The following is a 15,848-nucleotide window of genomic DNA, read 5'->3' on the forward strand; positions in this document are numbered from 1 at the left end:
AGAATCTGAACCCTAACTTGGTACTGGTTGGTTCACAGAACCCTTCAGGGAGGTCCTGGAGTGAAGGGATCTACAGGCAGATAGTTTCCAAGTATCAATGGCTCCTGTGGAGCAGAGCTGTGATATTCTTTCCATTCTCTGTCTCATTATAGGTCGAAGCACAGCCTGGGGCCTCCAGGACTGGTCACAACCCTCCTGGGCCCTGGCATTGACCATCTACTTTCTTGGCAACCTGCTATGAGCCTGTCTCTGCAGTTAAAGAGAGAGATTGTTGGGAAAGACATTTTAAGTAATAATGAATAAAGTGCAAATGGAAGTGCAATCTAATTATCCTCAGGAAGCTGATGAGGAATATGGGTAAAATGCTAATGCTTTCCACCCACCTGAGAATCAGTGTTCCTGGCATGCCATATCTGGAGTCTCTTTCCATCACAAATAATCCCACTGCCTTTTTTTTCTTCTGGAGGCTAGTTCCTCCTCATCCCACCATTAGAAATAACACAACTGGAGCGTAGCCAGTAGTCTTTACTAGGACAGAGGGAGTGAGGGGGGAAAGGGAGGATCCAGAGTAAGGAGAATGGGCCACTGTTAGAATGGCAGAGGTCCTGGGAGTCTTGAGTCATCTGCTGGGGATGGGAGTTAATGCTTGTTGGGGAGAGGCGGAGGGACGCGGATATCCTGGCCTCTCTCCAGACGCCGTTCACAGTCAATCAAATAGTTTACTCCATCGATGACCAGCTGCACCAGCTCCACCTGAAGGACACTAACCCTTGATCTCTGCTTGCCACAATCTGACTCTCTTCCGCACTGATTTGACTGCTCTGGGAACTCGTTTCCAATTTCCTCCCCACTCAACCTGAATTTCATTTCAGATTCTATTACATTCCTGAGGCTCACTCCCTGTCACATCTCAACCCCCACAGACCTATCCCGAATCCCTAAGAATCTCACCTCTGACTTGCCCAGTCGGTCCAAATTAGAGATGTCAATGATGCCGCCTGTGGCAGCTGTGTCCACTCCTCCAGTTCCACGTTTTTGGAGTCTTAGGTTCTCTAGGATCTTTGGGAAGCGGCTATCCTAGAGGGGAGATAGAGATTGGGGGGCAGGGTCAACAGAGGCAGAGATTGGTCCGACCTGAAAGAGCCCTGAACCCACTCAGAGCTCTTCCCCTTGACTCTTTAGCTACACTATGTCTGCTCCTTTCCAATATGCCCAATCCCTCCCACCCATACACAGCCACCTTCCTCCTTCACAACCCTCTAACTCCACAACTCCTTTACTTTGCTTAGCAGGGGCAGTTTGATGTGCACTCCTGCCCGAAGTCCAGTGCCTAGGTTAGATGGACAGGTCAAGATGTATCCCAAACGCTCATTCCACATGAACTCCCAGCCACGCTCCTGGATCAGCCGCTCCACCTGAGTGCAGAAAGGCTCTGTTAGTGAAAAGTCAGGGATATGCTAGCCTTCCCTTAGCTAGACCCACAGGAACTCTAGAAAATATGTCTAGAAACAAAGACTTGGGATGTGAAAGAATGACACTGATTTTTTTTTTTTTGGTGGAAATGGCTCATTATCATGCATAAAAGATAATTTTGATGTTGCAAGCCCATAATGATGAGATTGTGCAAAAATATCCTGTGTGGAAGAAGAGAAACTTGAGGGAATGATGCATTAAGGATGATCTAGGGAGATGAACAGAGGTGGTAAACTGAACTGAGAAAAGATCGATTATTCAATGAGTTCTGCATGCATTGACATCTTTACTTTGCTAATGAGCCTAGAGCTTGGAAGATTCTTTCAGCCAGAAAATGAGGTTGTAGGCTTTGCAACAGGAAGAGGCAAGGGAGCCTGTTAACTGTGGAAAGAGCACATGTGAGAAAGCAAGAGGAAGGTGAAAATGCAGCAGAAGAGCCAGATTCATAGTTGTGGAGGGTGGGGGAGGAGTGTGGGAAGCATGTTTTTGTCTCACGTAAACATCCTAATCATGAAGATGACTATTAGAGTTGAAGAGACTGGAGATCTGCCGGAGTTGATGGACATGAAGACCACTACCTAACCTGAGTAAGGGGACGCTGTTCCTAGTTCAGAAAGAACCATGGCATAGGGGGATATTGTATATGATGAACAAGGGGAAATTCTTCCATCTAGAATAGTAACAGCAGTTAACACTTAGGGAACACTTATTACGGGCCACGCACTTTACATGCATTATCTCACTTAAACCCCACAACTTAAAATGTAGGAAGTCTTACTCTCCCAATTTTACAGATGAGAATACTAAGGCATAGAATTTAATATGTTACCTATTACTTGCTAAAAATAACAGAAACTTCCCAGCCAAGATCTAAACGGAAGAGGAGCTCTCTCCCTTTACAAGTTCAAAATAGGACTGTATACATGAGAAAATACAATAAGGATTGGGTTTATGGGGATTTGTAATCTGGAATTGAATATGGAGACCTAATCCATATAGGACTGAGGATTCAGTTCAACTCCTCACGCAGAGCAACGCATTTTAGAACTTAGGCCATTCCATCCTCCACCTTCCCTGGTTTCCCTCCTACTCTCAGCTTAAAATCTAGACATGCTACTTTAGCAAGAATGACAGAATCCAGAGTTAAGGCCTACCTTGGCTCCCAACTGGGTGGTTACATTAGAATCATGAACATACCAATCTCTCACTCCTTACATCCATCCAGGCTTAAACCTTTTCCTTATCTGCACATCCCACCATCCCACACCACACCCCCCAGGCACTGAGCCACCATCTCATTTACTCCTTCTTTGCATTATTTGGCAACTGCTTTATTTACTTCCTTAGACTCCTGACATTCTTTCTCTCTTCCTATTCTTAGGGTGACCACATATCCTGGTTTTCCCTGGACAGTTCTGATTTATACCTCTTGTCCTAGAGTGATTGGTGGTGATCCTTTTCACTATCAAAAGTATCCTGGGTTGGTTGATAAATTATATGGTCAATCTACCATTTTTCTTTTTCTTTTTTTTTTTTGTGGTACGCGGGCCTCTCACTGTTGTGGCCTCTCCCATTGTGGAGCACAGGCTCCGGACGCGCAGGCTCAGTGGCCGTGGCTCACGGGCCCAGCCGCTCCGCGGCATGTGGGATCTTCCCGGACCAGGGCACGAACCCGTGTCCCCTGCATTGGCAGGCGGACTCTCAACCACCGCGCCACCAGGGAAGCCCCAATCTACCTATTTAAATTTGTTTTTTCCTCAAGTCCTCCCACCTAGTTCCCTTATACACTCTTCTCCGACCTCTTTGAGGCCTCGGCAGAATCTTTCAAACACTTTCTTCATGTTGCCACCCTTCTCCATGGAGATGACCCGTGTATGATCCTCCTCATTCACCCAGATCAAGAAGCTCTTCTCATTGTTGTGCCTGAAGGCAGGAGAGAGGGAGGGACAGGGATTAAGAGGCAGGGCAAGAATTGGGGGAGATAGAAAAAAAAGGGCACTTATAGGGGCAGGGGGTAAGCTAAGCCTCATACCAGATTCCACGAGCATCTGGCCAGTCTCGAGCCATTCCTGCTGCGGTCAATAATGGGGACACAGGTTTATCAAACAGGAAGTGGTCCTGGAGAGAGTAAAGGGACTTGGGTTAAGAATCCTCACAGTAGCCCCTGGGCTTCTCAGAGCCCATCTACCTCATCTGGCCCAGCCTCCCCTGACTCTTCTTTCCATCTGCCCCTCCCGCCCAGCTCGCTCTCAAAGCCCCTCACATCAATTAGCTGCTGCTGCTCAGCCTCTGTCATCTCACTGAGCCGATAGTAGCGTCCAGCCAGGTCACCCTTCAGGCCATTCAGTGCCTCCACCACAACACGCTCCACCTCTCGTCGCTCTGCCCGGGTGCAGGCTGGAGGCAGGCTGAGACCCCGGATACTTCGGCCAGTTCTGACTCTTGTGGACAATACATACCTCTCATCAAAGTAGCCAGAACGGATCTGGGGAATCAGAGAAATTAATGTAAGTCACAGAAACACAGTGGATGGGAGCTGAGGGCCTTTGGGAAGGAGAGACCTTAAGGACTAGAGGGGTCCTCATTGCCTGCACTGGAGGAAGCCCATTGGGCAAGCACTCCAACCGAAAGGGCGTTGTAAACCCTCCCCCAAACCTGCCCACCTTGGGGGGTGGCCATTCTCATCCACCCTCTCCTCTCTACAGAGGCTGCTCCTGAACATACAATTCTTTCCCCAGACAGACTAAAAGCTCAGCAGTATAATGACTATGAGTCAGGGTATAATTATGGTTGAAGGGACTGGAGAAACAGAATGTTGTATATAAGGCAATGCAAGTCAGAAGTGGAATATTCGACCTACCTTGCTGGCATCCAGGTCAGTGGTATGTTTCATCGTCTGGGGGTTATATCCATTGTGTCGCTCTTGGATCACAGGGTCAAACAGCTCAGCAAATACCTGAGGGGCAGTTCAGAGGAAGAGGGTGGTTAAGGAGAGGGAATCCCTTCCCAAGGTTTAGTTGTGGATTGATTTCACTGGGTGAGAAAACATGAGTATGGATGGTCCAGTCTTAAGGGTAAGTGAGGTCTTTAGGGGAAAGGAGCTGGGATTACTGGGGAGATAAATTGGGTCACCAGGGGAACTCTGGGGGCCCCCTACCTCATAGGTCTCCTCATCACCAGCTACCATGCCCACAGTCTTGATGAAGGGGTGGCCAGGGTTGTCCACGCCAGTCTGGATACATTGATCTAGCGTCCAACCAGTGGGTGTGGTCTTGTCGCAGAGCCGGGCATAGACTGCTGGGGTCAGGTGACTGGCCATGCAGTTGTTGTGCTTTCGGAGGTCTGGGTACTCAGCACTAGGGAGGGGGTACCAGTAACCATGGAGGGAGGGCACAGGGGGCCTAGACCCAGTGCACTCAGCTGGGAGCATGTCTGGCTTTGTTCTTTGGGAGGAGGGGAGGTTAGAGGGAGCTAAACCTTGGTAATCTCATCAGGGACTTTCAGGATCTATTCTTTCCCAAGAGTTCTAGCTTCCTCTGGCTGGAGGCTCAATTCTCCCAGACCTGCTCAGTTCTTTCCTCCCATGGACACAACATTAGGGATGGGGGGAGGGGAAAGACTAAGGAGGGGAATTCAGGAAACGGGAGAGAACAGCAGGAAAAGGAGATGGAGGAGAGCGGAAAGGATAGTTCCTGGCCTCTCAATTAGGAATTTGGGCAGGGTAGGTGCAGCCAGAACTCACAGGGCCAGAGCTGTCCTTGGGGGTGGGAACTGCGGGCTCCAAGTCCTCAGGAATGCTTTCACCTTATGGTTTTGGCCTCCATCCCCACCCCCACTGAGGTTTTCAGACTGTCCAGCGCCTGTACTCCAGAGCCTTCGTGACTATAGCCCTTCTCTATTGCCCAGGTCCCCATCTCCATCCCCGTTAGCAACTACCCGTCCCCCACCCCCACCCTCACCCGGGCGCCTGAGACACTGATACCTCGGGGGATACAGCCTCCGTCGTTCGCCGGCGGCTCGAACAGGTTCCGAGCGGAGAAGAAACCCAGCGGCTAGAGACCCAGCTCCAGCCAAAGCCAGGAGTCTGAGCCCCGGGCGGGCAGACAGGAGACGAGAGAAGGGACCAGCCATGGCTTGAGGGTCTGGTTACGGAATCCCGGAGTAGGAGCTGGCTCAGGGCAGGAACCGGGAGGGAGGATGCTAACAGGCTGACTGAGAGCCGGAGGTGGGTGCGAGGCTGGAGCCGAAATGGAGGGAGGCTGGGGCGGGAGTGGAAGCCGGTGCCGACCAGGCTGCAGGAGAGGCGCAATGAGCTAGCGGCGGTCGGGCGCAGGAGAGGGAAGCAGAGCTGCAGTCTCCAGGGGTGGGGCTCATGCAGGCCCCGCCTTCCCGCCTGCCACGGCCCTAGGTGTGCGGGGGCAGAGGGCAGGCACCACCCACCAGGTAGATTAGGAAGACTGGAGATTCGCAGCCCTAGGCCGGGGAACGGGCCCACCTGAGATGAGGTCGCCCAGATTTCAGCACCAAGTAGAGGACAGCACCCAAGGGGACAGGAGAGACCCGAACACCCTTCCCCTAAGCCTCCCGGTTTAATAGGAAACCCGTTTCGTCGCCCTGTGGGTGTGAAAGCGTGACACTACCCAACCTCTTCTCGTTTTTTCGGCCTGCCTCAGCAACCTCTTCATCGTCCCAGGGGAGGCGGCCTCGGGGAACAGTGGAATAAACACAGATACCAGAGGAAGACAAAGAGAAAGCACACAGGCAGACGCTGAGAAAGACACCAGCTGCCTCAAGGTCACCTTTTCCTTAGAACCAGGAAGAGGACCAAAGCTCCTCCCTGTCACACCTGTGCTCTCCTTATAAGGTTGTGGAAGGATTCCGGAGAGAAATCAGGGAAACAGGAACTCTTACCCCATCTGTGCTGTGTTGCCCGCCCCCACAGTGCCCCCAAGTCTGAAGCCCTGCTCTGTCCTTCCTCCACTTCTCATGATCCGCCACTTTTCCCCCTCCTCTGCCCTCCTCCCCATCTCCTACTTCACCTTTGATCTTTTACTTCTCAGAGTCTTTTCCAGGCTCCGACCAGTTTGCTGCTCACAGGACTCCCTCTGAGTATTCTCGGCAGGCTTGCCTACCTGTTGTTTGTGCTGGGCGTGGGGCTGGAGTTGGGCAAGGAATTATTATGCTTTCTTCTCCTCCTCTCCCTTCTCCCTGCTCTCTGTAGCTCCCAGTTCCTGAACTGAAGGAGAGTGTAAGGTGACGTGAAGGGTGTGGCGAGATGACGAGGTGTAGGACGGAAACAGGCAGGCACAGGTCCCCAACTGCCACATGTGTTTCCTCTCTTGGCTCCCTAATGCTGTTTAATCCAGACTGTAAGGAGCGGTGTCCAAGGGCATGGGGTCACCAAGGAATCTCTGCCTTCCACCTGGTCCCTTCTCCTCCTCCCTCCTCACAAGGTGCATATTCATATTTGAGAGGGCTTTGTTCCCATATCTCCAAGTGTGACTTGGGTATGACTTGACCTTTGTCCTGGTAGAAGGAGAATGAATGCTTGGAGCTGAAATAGAGATGTGGGCTTCAGTATGGAGGGTCAGTTAAGATGGGGTAGGCATGGTGGCATTAGCCCATTCTTTCAGGTATTGATGATAAAATATTGGCTCTCTGTACACGGATGCCGAAACGAGATACAGAGACAGAGTTTTGGAGGAGAAAGAAATAGTAGCTTTATTCTTGGAGGGAACACAGCAGGCTAGCACCTCAAGAACTGTGCCCCCCTCCCTGTGGAATAGGGAGTGGTCTTCTAGTCAGGGCTCATGGTGGGGGGGGGTAGGTGATAAGGATCAAGGCAGTGACTGGGCTTACATTCTTCTGATGGGTTGGTGGTGAGGTAAGTAGGAGTCAGCAACATCAACCTTCAGGTTCCAGCTGCTCTGGGGTCTGTGGGCAGCATACCCACCTGGAGGGGGTTTCAGTATCTGCAAGACAGCTCAAAGATATCTTTGTGTGTGTCTGTTGATGGGGAACCAGGACCTTACCCCAAGGCTGCACTAACTGTTTCTCTTGACTGTTTCTCTCTTGTCTTGCATCCTCTCACTTCCCTGATTAACAACTGCTTGAACCTGCCTATTGGAAGTAGGGAAAGGTCATGGAGGCTGAATGAAGGCTATTTCCTGTAATCAAAGACATGGGGGACACAGAAAGTCTTTGTGCCCAGGAGCCCCACAGGGCCCTGCTCAGTATCATTACCTTGGTGAACCCACAAGACAGCAAGATACTTGTTAATCTTAAGGGAGAGGATCTGAGAAAAAGAAATTCCCTTCAAGTTGTCCACTGGCCTCACTGATGAGACCCCACTCCATCCCTTTACTCTCATTTCATTCATTCCTCTCAGGCTTCCCTAGTGCTCCTTTTCCTTTCTTCCTCATTTGTGGGTAGCCTTAGTAGCCAATTACCTCTCTTCCAGGTCCATCAGTTCCTTCTTCTCCTGGTAAGAGAGCAATAATCAGAGAATAGATGGAGTTCTGCAGTTGTGTTACCTGAAAACTGGGTTCACCTTTTGGTGGGTGTCAAGCCAATAAACCCAACCAAGCCAAAGATCAGGAGAAGGAAGGATTTATTATTACTTGCCACAAGTAAGGAGAACACCAGGGATCTCTCCCAAAGCAGCGTCTCCCCGAACAGCAAAATCTGGGAAGTTGGGCTTCCCTGGTGGCGCAGTGGTTGAGAGTCCGCCTGCCGATGCAGGGGACACGGGTTCGTGCCCCGGTTCGGGAAAATCCCACATATCGCAGAGCGGGTGGGCCCGTGAGCCATGGCCGCTGAGCCTGCGCGTCCGGAGCCTGTACTCTGCAACGGGAGAGGCCACAACAGTGAGAGGCCCGCGTGCCGCAAAAAAAAAAAAAAAAAATCTGGGAAGTTTTCAGCTAAGGATACATGCATATTCATGAAGGGGTGAAACCGAGCAGGACCCTATGGGGCTCAAAGATGAATTATTATGTATATCCTTTAAGAAATCAGGGCCCTGCCCCAAGACTGCACTGTTGTTTCTTGACTGCTCCTCCCTTGTTTCTGCATTCCCTCCCTTAAGATCATTAATTACTGAGACCTGTTCAAAGGCAAGCATTGTGGCCATACTTATATCACAAAATGGCTTAGGCCAAAATGGGTTCTCTTATATCAAGAAAGCCATTCTTGGTTCTCTTTCTCCGGTGACCCCCCAACCTACCTGCTTACACTAGGGACAAAATGGAGCAGGACGCTGTGGGTCCCTCTCAGGTACAAATCCCTTCTGTGTCTCTGTTTCTTGTTTGTAAGAAATAGGCTTCATTCAGCCTCCTTGACCTTTCCAGAGTTTCAAGGGCAGATTCAAACAGTTGCTAATCAGGGAAGGGAAGGGATACAGAAACACAGGAGGGACAATCAAAAAACTATAGTGCAGCAATTAAAGCAGGATCTTGGTTCCTCCCAGAGGAATATTCATAACAATATCCTTGAGTTCTTCTGCAGGAACTAACCCCACCTCCCACATGGAAGATGGTAACTTCAGGCTGAATAACAGAGTTCTGGAGCACCGCCCTGTTACCTCACCACTAACCAATCAGAAGAAGGTCACATACTTGCAGCCCTCACCCCAAATTTTGCCTATAAAAACTTTTTCCCCAAAACCATCAGGGAGTTAATGGGGTTTTTGAGAACAAGCCACCTGTTCTCCTTGCTCGACCCTGCAATAAACCTTTCTCTGCTCCAAACTCTGGCCTTTCTGTTTGTTTGGCCTCACTGTGCTTTGGGCACACAAACTTGCGTTGGGTAACAGAACTTGGAATAGTCTTGACCAGGGAAACCTGAGTGAGGATGCAAAGATAATAACAATACAAACATACACAAAATGCTTTCATATAATCAGTACCCTATGAGTTAGGGTTTTCTAGTCCCACTCTCTCACAGGTGAGAAAAGAGGGGCTGAGGGAAGTTCAATGACTTGTCCAAGGCTGCACAGCTATTAAAGGCAAGAGGGCAAGCAGAGTGTGGAGATAGGAATCCACTTGTTCAGTCTTCCAAGTCCATCCATCGTCTTGTCTCCTCCATAAGTAAGTCTCTTTTCCTTCCCTTAACTTTCTGATTTGTTTCTGTCTCTTTGTCTCTAGCCTCCCTTTCACTCCTCTAGTCCATTAACATTTGCAATGTACATTTATTGGATCTCTACGTCTATCATATCCCGTTTTATTTTACAAAACGAACAGAAGACTTGGTTTTGTCTTCATGGAGGTGCAATGGCACAGACTCTGCCTCTTCCTCTACATCTCGCTTCCCCCCACTTCTTCTCACTGGAAATTCTCTGTCTAGACCAAGCATCTGGACTGTGGCGACGCAGTTAGAAATCAGAAAATGAACAACAGGTTGCACTTCCTCCCCAGAACCACTAGAGGCCACCATCCTCCGCGCAGAAGCGCCGGCCAACGCAGCCTGACTCTGCTGCCGGTGCGCGCCCTCCGCTGATTGGTGGCGCCGAAGAGAAGTCGTGCTTTGATTGGGCCGCTGTCAGGTGTCGCTGCCGGCAGGTTCGGGTGCGCGAGCGCAGGGAGGCGGGTGAGTGAGGGCCGGGGGCGGTGGGGGAGTGGCTGGGGGCTGGGGGCGGTATCTGAGGGGGTGGACTGGGTAGAGTGGGCTCCTTCGGTGCCGAGGGCCCTGGTTAGGAGCGGCTGGGGGCAGCTCTAGAAAGAGACCCAGCGGAGAGGCCTCAATGTCAGCGAAGGGAGAGTGAGGCGAGGAAGGCGGGGGCGGGCAAAAGGCTAGAGGAGTCGGGATGGGAGGTGGTTTTCGTGACCCGGAGCTGAGTGAGGAGAGCGCAGAGGAGGGGGTCAGCGAGAGAAGAGATGGGCGTGTGAAGGTCTGCGTGAGGAAGAGGGGGTCCTGCTGAGCCAGGGGAGTCTGCCGGGGAGAGGGTCAGGGCGGGCAGGTCTGTGTGAGGAGGCGTGGGAGTGGAGTCAGACCGGAGGCTCGGCTGGAGGAAGGGGTTGTTGCAGAGGAGAGAGAAGGTGAGCCTGGAGGGAAGGCAGGTTGGGAAGGAGTGGCTCTCAGACAGTCTGTGCGGGGGAGCATTGAGGGTTCCATATAAATTTGTTACCAAGTGTGGTGACTCATCTGAGGGTTTGAAAGGCTGTTTAAGGCTGGGGAGTCAATGAGCGACAGGATTAGTTGTATTGTTGATTGGATCGGTTGATTAGTGATGTAGGAGGGGGCAGTAGTTAGGGGAGTCAATGAAGAGTCCTTTTAGTAAGTTGGGGAAAGAAGGCAGTATGAGTGAGTTGATACCGAGAACAAGGGCATCAGCACAGTTCATCAGTGGCTGAATAAGGGTATGTATGAAGCATTAAAAACTGCATCAAGAAGGAGAGAAGGGGTCCACTGTTGAAGGAGATAGTGTTTATGGCCTGAGGAGTTTTAACTGTGTTGGAAGTATTCCCGCCTGACCCTGTACTGACCTTTCTCTTTCATCACTGATGGAGCCCTCCATCAAGTGCAGAAGTGCATGGTGGTTAAAGAAATTAGAGGATTAGGAAAGCAGCCCTAAATTCTAAGGGATAAAAAAGTTACACAGTTTACCCTCCCTTCAGTCCCTTCTCTAGATCTGATTTAACATAGATGTTCCTGAGAAGATTGCCCACCTGCCCCTCCCTCTCTCCTTACCTATTATACTGTCTCCTGCTTCCTCCCCTCCCCTCGCTCCCTTCCACACTGATTCAGGCCCCAGTAAGACTGCCCTTTAGCCTACTGTAGAGTCTGAAGTTTAGAGTCTGAAGTTTTCTTTTGCAACAAAGTATTAGGGGAGAGGGGGAAGGGGAGAAGAGCACAGAAAACAGGGCAATGGCTCTTGGAACACCACATTAAATCCCAGCTTCTCGCAGAGGTACATCTAAATAAATCCTGGCTTATTTCATAGCTATTTCTGTCAGGCTTCTATTTCTGCTTTGTTAACTATGAATTTAGACCTTTCATCTCTCTTCAGCTCCATATTTGTGAACAGATTCTCCTTTGCCATTCAATTATCATCTCCTGTTATAGAGTTATAATAGAATTTCAAGAATGTGGCAGTGTACATTCAGTAGAAAACCAGGAAAGACCTAGTGGAAGAAAGTGTGGAGGGTTAGGAATCTTAGAGAAAGCTCCTGCTTCAGAGAAAGGATAAAGCGTGCAACAAAATTCTGCTTGCTTAAACTATACAGGGACCTTGGGAATGTCACAAGTCATGGAAATTGGGTCAGGTCACGAAAAAGGATTTCAAAGAAACAGGCTACAATCAGGAGGAGTGTGTATGTATAAGACCTGCAGTGTACAGCTGAAAACGTTAAGCCTAAGGAGAATGTTGTGCCCTCACGGTGGTTGAGCAACAGAGAAAAGCAGATGGTGAAGACTAGAAAGGTCAAGATCTATATAAAGATTAGCTATAACTTTCTAATCGAAGCTGCAAACTCACTTGTAATGGAAGGGTTTAAAATAAAAATACGGAAAGTAAATATTGAAGACTAAAAACCTATAAGACTAAATTACTCCATTTACTTAAGGAGTTTGTGGCTTTCATTAGAGCCATTGGTCAGTATTTCTGAGAACTTTTGCAGAATGTAGAAAATTGCAGATGTGACTCAATTTCATTTTTGGAAAAAAATAACAGATACCCGTATCCCCACAATTTAGTATTAACAGATGTTAACCATTTGTATATTTGCTTCAGAGTTTTCTTAATTGAAATAAACATTATAGGTAAGGTTGTGAGGTTCCATTTGAATCCTTCTCAGTTCTGTTTTCCCCTCTGCTCAGAGGTAACCACTATCATGAATTTGATGTCTTTCTTTCCCGTCTGTTTTTATACTTCTAATTATGTATACAGCCATAAACATATGTAGTATTTTTTATTTGTACAAGTGGAATTGTCCTGCATGTATATTTCTGCAGTTTGCATTTGGAAGCTGTCCACGTTATATATAGCTTTGATTCATTTTTTAAAAATGGAAATATAGTTAATTTACAATGTGTTAGTTTCAGGTGTATAGCAAAATGATTCATATATATATATATACATATATATATATATATATATATATACAAGGTATTGAGTATATTTCCCTGTGCTATACAGTTGGTCCTTGTTGTTTACCAATTTTATATATAGTAGTATGTATATGTTAATCCCAAGCTCCTAATTTATCCCCCTGATTCATTTTTAATAATTGCTGTTAGTCAACCATTTGTAAACACAACATTACATTTATCCATTCTTCTACTTGTGACATCTGAGTTGTTCTCGGTTTTTGCCATTACCAGCAGTAAGGTTATGAACATCCCTGCAAATGTCTTTTTATGTGGGAGAGTTTCTCTACAGCGGAGTTTCTCAACCTTGGCACCACTCACATTTTGGACTGGACAATTCTTTGCTGTGGGGGTATATCCTATGCATTTTAGAATGGTGAACAGCATCCTTGGCCTCTACTCACTAGATGCCAATAGCATCTCCCCAGTTGTGACAACCAAAAGTGTCTCCTGACAAATGTCCTTTGCACAGTGTAATCACAGTTGGTTAAGAACCACTGCTGCAGGTGTATGTATGCAGAAGGGGAACTGCCAGGTTGTTCTGACTCAATTTTAAGTCTTAAGATATTCTCACTGATAATGGCTCTAGGCAGGATTTTTTTTCCATTGTAGCTTCTGGTATGAAGGACCTTGGGCTAGACCAGCCTTGTGTCTGTTGTACCCTGAGATGGTAGAGAGAAAATTGAAATTTCAGTTTGAGAATGGGTTGGAGCCTGTTGTACGGATGCCTGTATCCTCAACTTCCCAACTAGCACTAGACCTCTTTCCTTGAACAGATTTTCTGGAACTGAGCATCTCTCTTTTAAGGTAAAGCAGGTGAAGGAGAGACGGGGCATAGGGGATTTTAATGTTCTGATTTAATGTTTAGAACATAGGGTGCCCTCAGTCAATGCTTTTTTGAGTTAATCCTTGGTTGGAATGAAGATAGGGGTTAAGAGCAAAGGCAAATGAACTCTCTTATTCCTCTGCTCTTGAATTAAATCACTGAGTTCAACACTACTGTGGGGAAGTGGAGAAGGGCCAGGAACATTTTGGAATGAGTCCAAAGTTGAAATGTCACTCTGACCTTCTCTTCTGGTAGGAATCAACAGTAGCCTTCCATGAGGAACTGCCTTTCCCATTTGCTGCTGGAGTTAACGGTTTTTCCTGCTGGCAGAATCAGGGACATGCCAGCACTGTAAGGGTTAATCTACTGATCCTCTTACCAGTCTCATGGTTGGGGGTGGGGTGAGCAGGGAGGAAAAGGGAGACCTCAATTTTCTCTTAGGGATCTTTAGTCATCTCAAGTCATAGCCCACATGCCTCCTTTCCTGTTGATCCTTCTCACCATAGCTTTGTTTCCTGTTTCCCCTAGTCCGCTTGTAGTTCCCTCTTATTTTCTCATTCCCCATCCCCCATCCCCATGCACTGCCATGGGGCTTGGATTCTGAACTAACAGGGATACATACCCTCCACTGCAGAGCGGGATGAGTGGGTGCTCCGGCGGGGATGTGGTCATTGCCGGCCAGTGAGGGCGAGAGCGCCACAGCCCACTTCTTCCTTGGAGCTGGAGATGAGGGGCTGGGCACCCGTGGAATAGGCATGAGGACAGAAGAGAGTGACAGCGAGCTCCTTGAGGATGAGGAGGATGAAGTGGTAAGACCAGGGAAAACGATGTAACTTGGTTCTGGGACCCCTGTCATAGTTGAGATTCCATAGGATGGAGACACCTCTCCCCATTCTTCCCAAATGCATAGACTCCCTGTCATAAACAGGCCCTATCCTGATTAAGGGGAAGGGCAGTGGAGATTGGTTAGATTGCCTCTCTTTGAAGCCCCTACCCTTATGCCCTCGTCCTGTTGTCTCATTATCATTGGTTCTCCTACTCTTCTGCCCGAGTACACATTTCCTACTGTGGCAGTAGGAATACCTGCAGGTACCCCCATCTAGGCCTAAGTTAGGAGATAACCTTAACCCCATAGGTCCAAAGTCCTGGCAAGAAACTCTGTGCCCTAAGGAGATGAAACAGTGTGTTCCCTGATAGGGATGGTTTAGGTGGGAAGTACCTGACAGCACTTCCTCTCTGTAGCTTCCTGAACCTCAGATCATTGTTGGCATCTGTGCCATGACCAAGAAATCCAAGTCCAAGCCAATGACCCAAATCCTAGAGCGACTCTGCAGATTTGACTACCTGACTGTTATCATCCTGGGAGAAGATGTGATCCTTAATGAACCTGTGGAAAACTGGCCATCCTGCCACTGCCTCATCTCTTTCCACTCCAAAGGTTGGTGTGTGTGAAGGAAAATGAGAAGGAATGGTTTTGGGAATGCTGGACTGGGAAATGAGGCTCTTACTGTCAAATAGTAAAGAGGCCATCAGCTCTTCCCAACACACTAGGGAACAGTGCAAAGGGGTTTGTTCTCCCTACATCTTGGAGGAGTTGCCGGTGGTAGTTTAAAGCCCATATTTGAACCTCAGGACAGCTCTAAGATTCTTAGGTCTCTGACAGAATTGGTCTTTGGAAGGACCCTAAAAATAATTTCTGTTTTACTTTTTTCTGATGGATATTCTAGACTTGGGAAGTTGGGCAGGAGGATGAGTGCTGGGTTGGATGGGTAGTGGAGCTCAGTGGCAACTAATAGCTTTAATATGTTTATTTCTCTTGCTGTTTTCTCACTGTCTCTTTCACTTTCTTCCTTTGGTCTCTCTATTTCCTTTCTCCATCCCAGGCTTTCCTCTGGACAAAGCTGTTGCTTACTCCAAACTTCGAAACCCTTTTCTTATCAATGACCTGGCTATGCAGTATTACATCCAGGATAGGTATAGCTTTCTGTTGACTGGTGGGATGGGTGGCCCTGAGATCATGCCTGTTTAGAGAACCCACTCTGGGAGGGGCAGAGTCAAAGAAACATGCTTAATTTTTGTACCATACCCTGTTGAGTTCTGTACACGGGTGTCTCTCAATTCCTGAATGAATGAAATCCCTAGCCTCTCCCCTGGTCACCATCCCCCACCTCTCCCAGCTAATTTATTCGGGGGTGACAGGAGGGAGGTGTACCGGATCCTGCAGGAGGAGGGTATTGATCTGCCTCGATATGCTGTGCTCAACCGTGACCCTGCCCGGCCTGAGGGTGAGTACCTGGCCTTGTCCAGTCCTGCCCTGCTTTCTACGACTTAGCCCAGTTCTCCTTCCTCTAGACGTCTCCTATGTACCACCCGGCTCAGTGAGGCTTTGGTTACTGGATTATGGGTAGAGCTAGAGCCATGGGTCTTTGGACAGAACCTTGGACCTCTTATATAGATATTAATTACC

General features: G+C 48.5%; 3 protein-coding genes across 29 annotated transcripts in view; 2 read left to right on the plus strand and 1 right to left on the minus strand.

The window, feature by feature from the left end:
• The window catches only part of STRC (stereocilin), a 38,332-nt gene extending 36,787 nt beyond the window's left edge, over window positions 1–1,545 (plus strand). For 3 of the 7 annotated variants that reach the window (XM_060294359.1, XM_070044924.1, XM_060294361.2), the window contains one exon: window positions 153–1,544. In XM_060294359.1, the coding sequence (XP_060150342.1) occupies window positions 153–241 (89 nt within the window). In that variant the 3' untranslated portion in view covers window positions 242–1,544. Of the gene's footprint in view, window positions 1–152 lie in introns of all 7 variants that reach the window. The other 4 variants (XM_060294362.2, XM_060294364.2, XM_060294363.2 and 1 more) reach the window with 2 other exon arrangements.
• On the minus strand, window positions 494–6,709 carry CKMT1B (creatine kinase, mitochondrial 1B). Of its 3 annotated transcripts, none has more exons than XM_070044926.1 (10): window positions 6,606–6,709; window positions 5,456–5,765; window positions 4,631–4,829; window positions 4,334–4,429; window positions 3,737–3,958; window positions 3,506–3,591; window positions 3,273–3,396; window positions 1,281–1,415; window positions 952–1,077; window positions 494–753 (listed from the first exon to the last, which is right to left on the minus strand). In XM_070044926.1, exons 2-10 carry the CDS (start codon window positions 5,602–5,604, stop codon window positions 640–642), a joined length of 1,251 nt encoding a protein of 416 aa, XP_069901027.1. In that variant the 5' UTR covers window positions 5,605–5,765; window positions 6,606–6,709; the 3' UTR covers window positions 494–639. The 3 variants fall into 3 exon arrangements, with proteins under 3 accessions (XP_069901027.1, XP_069901026.1, XP_030698662.1); XM_070044925.1 differs by having other exon boundaries at window positions 6,513–6,634; XM_030842802.2 differs by lacking the exon at window positions 6,606–6,709 and having other exon boundaries at window positions 5,456–5,830.
• Window positions 6,710–9,911: 3,202 nt separating this feature from the next.
• PPIP5K1 (diphosphoinositol pentakisphosphate kinase 1) overlaps window positions 9,912–15,848 on the plus strand; it is a 49,862-nt gene continuing 43,925 nt past the window's right edge. For 7 of the 19 annotated variants that reach the window (XM_060294370.1, XM_060294377.2, XM_060294381.2 and 4 more), the window contains exons 1-6: window positions 9,974–10,056; window positions 13,637–13,732; window positions 14,016–14,190; window positions 14,624–14,819; window positions 15,265–15,355; window positions 15,581–15,666. In XM_060294370.1, coding sequence (XP_060150353.1) covers window positions 14,044–14,190; window positions 14,624–14,819; window positions 15,265–15,355; window positions 15,581–15,666 — 520 coding nt within the window. In that variant the 5' untranslated portion in view covers window positions 9,974–10,056; window positions 13,637–13,732; window positions 14,016–14,043. The other 12 variants (XM_060294383.2, XM_060294385.2, XM_060294382.2 and 9 more) reach the window with 7 other exon arrangements.

This window comes from Globicephala melas, chromosome 2 (assembly GCF_963455315.2).
Source record: "Globicephala melas chromosome 2, mGloMel1.2, whole genome shotgun sequence".
NCBI classification, from domain to species: domain Eukaryota; kingdom Metazoa; phylum Chordata; class Mammalia; order Artiodactyla; family Delphinidae; genus Globicephala; species Globicephala melas.